Consider the following 12129-nt stretch of genomic DNA (forward strand, 5'->3'; position numbering starts at 1 on the left):
ATATGTATATGTATATGTATATGTATATGTATATGTATATGTATATGTATATGTATATGTATAATACCAGCTAACTAAAAATACAATATAGGTTGTGTTTGATCGCAGAATTATCACTAAGCATAAGGAAATAAAGCAGCCACACAAACAAACATTACTTCTCTCCTTTTTCAACTACAGACCAAGTATCTGAGATGTAACCTTAGCTGAACTCAGCCTTAACATGCAGATTTCAACCACATCAGGAGTGATACAGCTATGCCACACGGTCCCAGATGCCACAGGAACACTTTATTGAGATCTGGGCACACTGCAGTTTTGGGACTTCATTGTGTTCCAATGATGCAGAGACTAATGCATTCCAACAACATCACCACAATGGGAAATGATGCCTGTTGCCTGGGCAACCGTGAACTTACAGCACCAGTAGGAATCCAAAGAGTTATTTAACTGGATAAATATATCATACCATGCATGTGGAGATTAATAATGTAAAGAAGCTTAAAGCAGAATCATATTTTATTCTGAATGTCCACAGTCGCCCAATTTATCCTAGAGTCATTAGGATGCCTGTGCCCATTTAAAGTGTTTTGGATGATCACTTCCTTCTCAGCACTCTATATTAGTTGGACTGATTCCTCCAGACAGATAAAAAAAAATATGGCAAGTAAAATCTCCCACTGTTCCTTCAGAGGAACTCTAAGTACACATAAGTGCTTTTCATTCAAAACACAGGTGTAAGAGTTTATATAGGAACACTAGCATACTGAAATTTATTTTAAGAATACTTGGACAGTTCACCACAAAATAAAAATGAAAAAAAAAAATAAAGCATTCCTGACACAAAAACACACATGCAGTACCACTTGCATAAGGGAAAGAGAAAAACACAAGCTGCATTCGTTTCTTCTCACTAAGAAATGGAAATGTATGCTGGAGAAGTCCTGTGCAAACAGTAATTACCACAAACAAGATGAATAATCACCAACTTTAGTAACATAGAGGAGGACCAATTATAGTGCAAGAGCTGAGCACAGAAAATTTGACTGGAGTACTCCATAAACATAACACCAAAAGTAATAAAAGCAAAGAAGATGAAGGTTTATCGATTTGTGCTTTTGTCTATAGCTGGTCATTTGAGAACAGTCAACTATGTTATATCTGATCAAATAAACTGTAAACAAAAAGATTTTTGTTTTGCAGTAATTTGGACGAAAAACAATGCAGAGTAAATAGTTTCAAGGCCTTCTGCAGTTAAATCATCATTCAAGGTACAAAAGTATTTTGTTAAGTCATTATGACAGCAGAGATCAACAAATAAAAACAAATCTATACTGATGAACTGGGATGATCACATCATTCATCACACATCCAAGTCAGTGAATCAGAGGATATAAACTATGGTTAGGGATTGAGATCTTAAGGAATTTAACCATTCTGGTAACGATTCGGATTCCTCTTAAAGATTCTGATTCCTTAATGGTTCAATTAACGATTTTGAATTTGAGGAAGGAATATTTGGGGAAAAAAGATATGCTATTCTGCAATGCTATGATAATTTCAGTAATAAATGTTGTAAAATTCAGTAAAAAAAATTTCAGTAATCAAAATAAAAAATTGTGGTCACATATATTTCATTAATTTCCTTATTTTTTATAAAATACCACTCACAGAACTCATCAAGTGTTTGGGGGTCAGTAAGAACTTTTAATGTTCTTGAAAGAAGTCTCTTATGCTCACCAAGGCGGTATTTGTTAGATCAAAAATACAGTAAAAAGAGTAATAGGGTGAAATATTATTAGAATTAAAAATAACTTTTCTGCTTCAATATATTTTAAAATTTTATTTATTCCTGTGATGGTAATTCTTTTAACCTTTTCTTTCAGTCAAAAGTGTCACATGATCCTTCGGAAGTCTTTCTAATATGCTGGTTTGCGGATCAACAAACATTTATTATTATTCTTATTATTAGCAATGAAGAAAACAGTTGTGCTGCCTAATATTTTTGTGTAAACAGTGATTTTTTTTTCATGATTCTTTGATGAATAGTAAGTTCAAAAGAACAGTATTTATTTGACATAGACATCTGTTGTAACATTATAAATGTCTTTACTGTCCCAAACTTTCAAACAGTACTATATATATATATATATATATATACAGTATATACCGTAGCTACATTGATATTGCTCAAATAAATGTCTCTCTTTAATGTTGTGCTTACCTCATTCACGTTTTCAAAGGCATTGATGATGTCATAGGGCAGGCAAGACAGCAGGTCTATGACAAACCAGGTCTTCAAGTAGTTCATGCGTATGAGCTTTGGGTCAGATATGACCTCTCCTCCAGGTCCTACAAAAGTTGTATGAAAGTTCAACACAATATCCACTAAGAAGATGACATCCACCACGCTGTCCAGTACCAACCACACCAGGTTGTTCTGTTTGGTCTTAAAGGACACATTGTAGGGCACCATGATGGCCGTGTAGAAGGTGAGGATGAGGATGACCCAGTCCCAAGTGGTCTTAAAGGTGCAGTAGTGCAATATCATGTGAGGTGGAGTTTTAGGAGCCTCTTGCTTGTATTGAGGGAGGATGTCAGAGCCCAGCTGAAGAGCCTTGGAAAGACAGAAACTGAAGTTAACTAAAGTTGAATTAAAAAGACAGAGAGGTTAAAAAAAAAGATACATTAAAAAAAAAATGTTCTGGTGTCATTACGAGCTTTCTTAAGTGCTCGACCAAAGCCTACCTTCATCAACCAGCTTTGCTTTAAAAACGACCAGTTTTGTTGATGAACATTATGCTATACTGGCCTACCAAACTGTTTTTTTTCCCTCAATGTTTTTGTCTTGTTTTCCATTAAATATATGCTAACATCATTTCAACAAGTTTAATTTATTTGCATAGTTTTTTGTTGATTTAAGCATAAAGGCCCGTTCTCACCATGCAAGGACAATAACAATAACTATAAAGTTTAAATAATTATATGAGCACAGCGACATCCACAACACAACTACAACAATAACGACACAACAATATTGTTGGAATCACTTTCAGAATGATTTTTCCAGCTACAGAACAATAGAAACTCTCACATCCAATCAGAATTCACCCTTTATGCTTGACTTTAAAGAGCTCAATCATTTAAAGAGGCAGACGACAAAAATGCAGCATGTGCTTATATACAGTGCATGCATAGTTATTATGTAAGTTGATATTCTGGTCATATTTTTTTTACAAGCACATTTTACCAATTCCAAACCACATCAATCTTAATAACTACTATTAATTTTGTATTTAATCATTTATAAGTAATATATAATTGTTAACAAGGGTTGGAAGTGAAAACTGCCTTATACTCAGGTGTGCATAATTATTAAGCAGGTTTTCTTTTATGGGTAAAAAGCACCAAAAAAGAAATGTAACTAAAATATTAAATGTCCATGAGAAATATTCAAGAATAATGCAATACAGAAATTGCTAAATTAAATCATGACCACTGGACAGCAAAATTGTTGCTGTTTTAAGGAAATTTTAATTGATTTAAGACAAAATACTGATTATGAAAAAAAAAAAATTTCAGTGCAGCGAGACCACCATGAAAATTCATGGTCTAAGCTGGTCTTTTGCCCTGTCAAAATTATGCACTGTAAGGAACATACAGTATACCTCATGAATTACCTCATGAAAGGGCACCATAATATATAATACAGTGAAAAGTTTTAGAGACATAAAGCTTGTGTCATCAGTCTTTGGACAGCTGAGTCAACTATTATTTGTCTGGAAGACAAACTATCATTGGGACTGAAGACAAAGGCAGTTGACCTTTTTGTATCTGGATATATATGTGTGGGGGTCAGGTTTTGCCTACACTGTGAGGACCAAATTATTCCAAATAGGCAGTAAATGGAGATCAGCTACAAAACCTGACCAGCCAAAGGTCCTTGCGAGGAAAAAAGCTGAATACAGTTTAATGAAAATCTAAAAATGCAAAAAGGCTTATATGAAGGTCAAGTGTATGAGAAAGAAAATATAATTAGATATCACTAGTATAAAAACAATAGAAGTCAATGGAAAGTCCTAACCCAAGAAAAACAAATGTGTGTGTAACACTCACCTCTGCCAGTCGTGAATGCTTGTGGCTGACCTCAGTCTTGTTCATAGGTGTGAGCTGCTGAAGTGTACTCCGGCTATTGGTTAATGCCCTGGTCAGCCTGGCAAACTTGGTCCATCCTGCAACATAGAGCAACAAAATGGTGTATCCGCAACAGGAAACAATTCTTTGCCTCCTCTCTACATTTCTTCCTGTTTACTTTACTCACAGACACACTTTTCCACACAACTAGTAGCGCTGCTGGCATCATGCTCCTCAGCCAAAAAGCCCATGCTGATTTCCACCGAGGCTCTTTCAAATGCTGACGCCAGTGAAAACTGTTCTTCCCCATCCCTTCCTTCCAAAAAACTCCCATATTTTTGTGTACCCATGTCCCATTTCTAAAGTCTGTGCCATCATCATGTCGCAGCCTACTCTTTCCTTGTCTATTCATTTTTTAAAACAGTTATGAACCCTTGGGGGCACTTCACAAAGGCATAATAATTCTTTATGACTTTAAAATGAAAGCATTATGACATAGTGGAGACTTGAAGGAAGATGTTGCATCCAACGGGGAGCCTCGTTTGAAGTCATTGCTTTCTCATTAATAAAGACTGATGGGAAGTTTTTCTTTTGATCTCAATAACTCTAAAGTCATTTGGGTCAGTTGAGTCCTACAAAGGAGGATCTTCACCAAGTGACTGTACAAAGTGTATATGTGCCAATGTGAATACCATTTTTTTTCATTAATCTCATCCATTCTTTTTTTCACCTTCAGGATTGACTGTTTTTAAAAGCTTACAGGGTGGGAAAAAAGTAAAACATTAATAACAGTGTGGCTCTCCCATTTAAGTCACATCTCATGAATGTTTAAACACAACAATACAGTACCAGAGTAAGTCTGAACACATTGGGAGTCTTGGAGCCACTCTCTCTCATTACAATAGGGACATAGAGGGGAAGTCTTTATGCATGGCCACATGAACAATGAACTCAGTGAAGGGATAAGGAGGGGAAATCAGCCGTGTGCACTTATTGGTAGGATGTATGAAAATAGCACACTAGTCTGTTCAAACCCATTCAGCGGGGGACAACTTTAAATCAGAAAGGCCAACTGGCTACATTTAAGTTAAAGGAACTTTCTGGGTTCACTACAAGTTAAACTCAATCAATAGAAGTAAAGCATTTATGGCATAATGTTTATTACCACAAAGAGTAAAACAGCTCAAATTGCAATTTTTTAAAGGCCTTTTAGGGTTTATAGCATGTATGATGTCATGTTAACAAAAATGGTAAAATCAGACCTACTGTAAATTTACATATTTATATATGTATAAACATTTCTATCATGTTAACATATGGTTTATGGCATTTTAGATATTATAGTCTTACGCTGTCACAAAAAAAATGGCTATAAATTTACACAGAAAGGTTTAGTAAGCGATTTCTTCTAACTTTTTTTAAAGACAACATTATGACAGAAGTGTCAATTAAGCTTAACTGAACCGGGAATATTCCTGTAAGGTGTTTAGCAGACATATATACTGGTACTGTCGTTAATATGGATTTAGACAAACATTGAAAACGCAGACAGAAAAAGAAATACAAAATATGACAGTGAAAAAGAAATACTGAAAAAAATGAAAAAAATTACAGACAGAAGGAAGAAAAGGAGAAAAAACAATGAATGGTTCAGGCCATCTGGCTGTCTTGGCTGTCTTAGTACTCAGGTGTGCATAATTATTAAGCAGGTTTTCTTTTATGGGTAAAAAGCACCAAAAAAGAAATGTAACTAAAATATTAAATGTCCATGAGAAATATTCAAGAATAATGCAATACAGAAATTGCTAAATTAAATCATGACCACTGGACAGCAAAATTGTTGCTGTTTTAAGGAAATTTTAATTGATTTAAGACAAAATACTGATTATGAAAAAAAAAAAATTTCAGTGCAGCGAGACCACCATGAAAATTCATGGTCTAAGCTGGTCTTTTGCCCTGTCAAAATTATGCACTGTAAGGAACATACAGTATACCTCATGAATTACCTCATGAAAGGGCACCATAATATATAATACAGTGAAAAGTTTTAGAGACATAAAGCTTGCGTCATCAGTCTTTGGACAGCTGAGTCAACTATTATTTGTCTGGAAGACAAACTATCATTGGGACTGAAGACAAAGGCAGTTGACCTTTTTGTATCTGGATATATATGTGTGGGGGTCAGGTTTTGCCTACACTGTGAGGACCAAATTATTCCAAATAGGCAGTAAATGGAGATCAGCTACAAAACCTGACCAGCCAAAGGTTCTTGCAAGGAAAAAAAGCTGAATATAGTTTTAGTGAAAATGCAAAAAGGCTTATATGAAGGTCAAGTGTATGAGAAAGAAAATATAATTAGATATCACTAGTATAAAAACAATAGAAGTCAATGGAAAGTCCTAACCCAAGAAAAACAAATGTGTGTGTAACACTCACCTCTGCCAGTCGTGAATGCTTGTGGCTGACCTCAGTCTTGTTCATAGGTGTGAGCTGCTGAAGTGTACTCCGGCTATTGGTTAATGCCCTGGTCAGCCTGGCAAACTTGGTCCATCCTGCAACATAGAGCAACAAAATGGTGTATCCGCAACAGGAAACAATTCTTTGCCTCCTCTCTACATTTCTTCCTGTTTACTTTACTCACAGACACACTTTTCCACACAACTAGTAGCGCTGCTGGCATCATGCTCCTCAGCCAAAAAGCCCATGCTGATTTCCACCGAGGCTCTTTCAAATGCTGACGCCAGTGAAAACTGTTCTTCCCCATCCCTTCCTTCCAAAAAACTCCCATATTTTTGTGTACCCATGTCCCATTTCTAAAGTCTGTGCCATCATCATGTCGCAGCCTACTCTTTCCTTGTCTATTCATTTTTTAAAACAGTTATGAACCCTTGGGGGCACTTCACAAAGGCATAATAATTCTTTATGACTTTAAAATGAAAGCATTATGACATAGTGGAGACTTGAAGGAAGATGTTGCATCCAACGGGGAGCCTCGTTTGAAGTCATTGCTTTCTCATTAATAAAGACTGATGGGAAGTTTTTCTTTTGATCTCAATAACTCTAAAGTCATTTGGGTCAGTTGAGTCCTACAAAGGAGGATCTTCACCAAGTGACTGTACAAAGTGTATATGTGCCAATGTGAATACCATTTTTTTTCATTAATCTCATCCATTCTTTTTTTCACCTTCAGGATTGACTGTTTTTAAAAGCTTACAGGGTGGGAAAAAAGTAAAACATTAATAACAGTGTGGCTCTCCCATTTAAGTCACATCTCATGAATGTTTAAACACAACAATACAGTACCAGAGTAAGTCTGAACACATTGGGAGTCTTGGAGCCACTCTCTCTCATTACAATAGGGACATAGAGGGGAAGTCTTTATGCATGGCCACATGAACAATGAACTCAGTGAAGGGATAAGGAGGGGAAATCAGCCGTGTGCACTTATTGGTAGGATGTATGAAAATAGCACACTAGTCTGTTCAAACCCATTCAGCGGGGGACAACTTTAAATCAGAAAGGCCAACTGGCTACATTTAAGTTAAAGGAACTTTCTGGGTTCACTACAAGTTAAACTCAATCAATAGAAGTAAAGCATTTATGGCATAATGTTTATTACCACAAAGAGTAAAACAGCTCAAATTGCAATTTTTTAAAGGCCTTTTAGGGTTTATAGCATGTATGATGTCATGTTAACAAAAATGGTAAAATCAGACCTACTGTAAATTTACATATTTATATATGTATAAACATTTCTATCATGTTAACATATGGTTTATGGCATTTTAGATATTATAGTCTTACGCTGTCACAAAAAAAATGGCTATAAATTTACACAGAAAGGTTTAGTAAGCGATTTCTTCTAACTTTTTTTAAAGACAACATTATGACAGAAGTGTCAATTAAGCTTAACTGAACCGGGAATATTCCTGTAAGGTGTTTAGCAGACATATATACTGGTACTGTCGTTAATATGGATTTAGACAAACATTGAAAACGCAGACAGAAAAAGAAATACAAAATATGACAGTGAAAAAGAAATACTGAAAAAAATTAACTGTGTCACAGACAGAAGGAAGAAAAGGAGAAAAAACAATGAATGGTTCAGGCCATCTGGCTGTCTTAGGGCAAAGAGTCACAATGCTGCACAGGACCCCTAAGGCGTCTTCCAGATATAGTTCTTCTACAAGGGAAAACGATGCTAGGTAGCCATGTCGAGCAGCCATAAGCCAAAGCCTCAGAGAAATCTGGGTTTGGCCATTGCAGCCTCATAGAACCCTATCAGACCTAAGCTACAATGGAACATATGTTTGCCCAAATGCACCACATCTGGTAGAAGAGTAGCAAACAAGGTCTGCAAGACTGCAACGGCTATACAGACTGCAGCAATGAAGGAAACACAGATTAAGGCGAGATTTCACTAAGAATCACATCCACTGAGAGCAGCGTTTATCTGCACATGCTATTTGCATTGTTTTGCCACCCAATTCACTAAAGGAATTAAGCAAATAAGGTAATGATACAGATGAACAAACAAATTCTAAATTAAATTTTCTTTGGGGAAAATTTTCTTTGGAGTGCTGACCATGGAGAAGGCAGATATGATATGATATGGCACACTTTCTACTGGGATTGTACAGTATTCCTCCACTACTGTGTCCTCCAACCATGATTCAAGCCTGACATATGAATAAAGAGTCCGAACAATCTAATTTTTGGAAGTAGTTTATTGAAACTTTAGGGGAAAAAAATTATAAAACTGCAATTTGATGCAGGTATTTGGTAAATTGATATTTATATGGCCAAAAAAGTAAGATGAAATTATTAAAATTATGCTACTGAAATTATACTATTACAGCTATTCTGCTTAATGCCTGCTTTCTGCTGGCATTAATGGTTCATCTCCCTGTTATTTTTTTCTATCTGCAGCTCTGAACCTAGTAGATGACTACCCATAAACACAGATTCTTCCTTTTTGAGGGCTGCTAACTACGTTCCCTTGAAATTCTACTGGCTAGCTCTCCATTTATACTGGTGTCAATGCCAAGGTCCTACAGTATACATCTGATGAGCTGAAAATCCTCTCCAAGTAATTATCAGATGCTTACAGAAAGATCTGGAAGGATCTCAAAGGGTTTCACTGTTGCCATGGAGCCCATAATCATTGCTCGTTTTTCTTCCCTATTTGCTATTATTTGAAGTTTGTGCCCCTCTGGTAAGCCACCATCAATGAGATCATGCTGATAGGCCAGAGGTCCTCAGAGAAAGAATACACACTCACCTGTGGTTTAAATGTATGCACAGATCCTTTAACTGCTTGGGATGAATGCACAGTCAGTACAAAGTAACCCTGTGTGCAATGTGTGCACTGATGCCTAACGGTGCTTTATTATTTCTATGCAGATGCTTTGCATATTTCATTGGACCACCAGTGAAGAGCAGAGCATTAACGACAGGAACACTATTCCAGTGGGATTTTGAGACAGCATACATGGAAACATACATGGACACACACGCACAGCACACACACATACTGTACTCTAGCTTTTAGCTCTATCCTCTCCCCAGGGGCAGCAGTCACATGGAATGAAGCTCTAGGGAAGACCTCGATTATACAACTAATTACAAAATACCTGTGATGCAAATAACACTAAAAGCTTCACAATGCATGTAATTCTTTACATTAAAAAACAACAAGCCAAAGCCTGAATTAACAGTTCAATCAAAACTGTTTGATCAAAAACAGTAATATTATGAAATATTATAAATAATTACAATTTAAAATACATTTATATATGAATATATTTTAAAATGTAATGTATTCATGTGATGGGAAAACTGAATTTGCAGCAGCCATTATTCCAGTCTTCAGTGTTACACGATCCTTCAGAAATTATTTTAATATGCCAATTTGGTGCTCAAGAAACATTTCTTATTATTATCAATATTGAAAACAGTTGTGCTGCTAAATATGTGTGGAAAATTTGACAGAATATCAAACATTTAGAATATAGAATTTTATATTATATTATATTATATTATATTACATTACATCGTTTATTATATATTTTTTCACAAACCCCTGGTTTAAAAAGGCAGAGCTTTAGCATTATTAAGAGCCTTACATGACACTGACTCTTCAACCCTAAAGGAAACAGCCCACTTACAACCTCTTAAATAAAGTAGCAGATGCTGTATATCCAATCACTCTCATTCCAGTAAGGTCATCAATCATATCATGATTTAAATACATACATTCCACTCCCACCACTAGAGGAACCATATAAAGAACACCTTTAAATTTATTGCCAATACAGCTGATGTTGCTGTTCAAAGCCCTTGATGCAGGCTTTCCATACCTGATGCTGCACTCTCTCATCGGTAAATGCACATGAGCTATTCATGAAGCAATACTGAATACACACCTGGCAAATGACGTTTAACAAATGCCCCTTTAGAACAACAGATCTCATATTTACTATAACAAGCTCAAGCGGCGTGCCAAGCTATGAATAATCTGATTGTGCTGTTAATATTTATTAGTGCATCGAGGGTCAGAAGCGGCATAGATTAACATTTTGATAAGGGCAAATAGTCCTTCATTTACAAAGTAATCACTGTAGGTGATTTGAATGCCTGATAGATGCTTAATAAAGTTTGTGGGTCGGTGTGGTGATAAACAGCTTATATTCTCGACACGGGCACTACTAAGGCTCATCTATGTCAAAGTAAATATGAGCGTAGTCACCCGTGATGCATAATTTTCTATATTCATAAATATTTTTAAAAAGCTATATGGATATGTATAGCCAGTAGAATTTTGGTTATTCGACGGGGAGAATATATGCAGTGATTGGTTGAGCCCACAATCATAGTGAAACTGTGATGTTTTCATTGACATTTTCATACCAAATACCATGTGACTGTAACTGCAAAAGCAGGTAGATTACTATGCAAGCACTAATGCTTGATCTCAACATACACTATTAAAAACAGATTCTTTACTGGCATCAATGGTTCCTTAAAGAACCTTTCACATCCATGTACTTCTAAAAATAAAGGTTCCAAAAGGGTGTTTTCACAGTAATGCCATAGAAGAACCATCTTTTGATTCCCCTAAGAACCTTTAAGTTAACATTTCTTAAAATAACCTTTTTTTTAGTGTGAAGAACATTTTAAAAATCTAAAGAAGCTTTTTCCACTATAAAGAACCTTTTGTGCACTGAAAAGGTTCCATGGATGTTAAAGGTTCTTCATGGAACCATAGATGCCAATAAAGAACTTTTTTTTAAGAGTGTGGTACCTTTCCGTTGCACAAAATGTTCTTTATAGTGGAAGAAGGTTCTTTAAATTATCAAAATGATTATCAAAACTTTTCTTTTAGTTCTTTTAAGAACTATTCAGTGTTTGCTTCCTAACTATTCAGTCACTAAATGCAGAATGGTTTACAGTTTTTCTGAATTGCTAAAACACTAAACCCCAATCTCTGAACCAAATTCTCACTAGCTTAAACCAATTTGTCGAATAAAGCACTCTTTCTGCTAAACCTTAAACACGTTCAGACAGTTAGGCTCTATTTGCAAATCTCATGCACTCTTTTTGCAAAACTCTAAACATGAACCAAATTCTCACTAGCTTAAACCAATTTGTCGAATAAAGCACTCTTTCTGCTAAACCTTAAACACGTTCAGACAGTTAGGCTCTATTTGCAAATCTCATGCACTCTTTTTGCAAAACTCTAAACATATTCTCATTCACTTAAACACTTATCACGCTGTGATGCATTTGTGCTGCAAAATGCTAAACACAAGCGGCAAAAGTTAAACACAACTAAAGCACAGTTGTCATCGTTTACACACAACGATTCAAAATTAATTACACTTGTTTCTAATGATGTGATCAAACCAACTGTACAAAATATGAGCCAGTTCAGAGTGCACAAGTGGCACAGGTGACTGAATGATGATACGAACAATAGAGGGAAACAATCTGAGA

General features: G+C 35.7%; 1 protein-coding gene across 1 annotated transcript in view; it reads right to left on the reverse strand.

The window, feature by feature from the left end:
- The window catches only part of LOC107707078 (potassium voltage-gated channel subfamily H member 5-like), a 101323-nt gene that overhangs the window by 66004 nt on the left and 23190 nt on the right, over positions 1-12129 (reverse strand). The window contains exons 5-6 of the mRNA XM_016510958.1: positions 6571-6686; positions 2225-2617 (exon numbers count right to left, since the gene is read on the reverse strand). Coding sequence (XP_016366444.1) covers positions 2225-2617; positions 6571-6686 — 509 coding nt within the window. The remainder of the gene's footprint in view (positions 1-2224; positions 2618-6570; positions 6687-12129) is intronic.

The sequence above is a fragment of the Sinocyclocheilus rhinocerous genome, unplaced genomic scaffold, assembly GCF_001515625.1.
Source record: "Sinocyclocheilus rhinocerous isolate Xijiao unplaced genomic scaffold, SAMN03320098_v1.1 scaffold205, whole genome shotgun sequence".
Classification (NCBI taxonomy): domain Eukaryota; kingdom Metazoa; phylum Chordata; class Actinopteri; order Cypriniformes; family Cyprinidae; genus Sinocyclocheilus; species Sinocyclocheilus rhinocerous.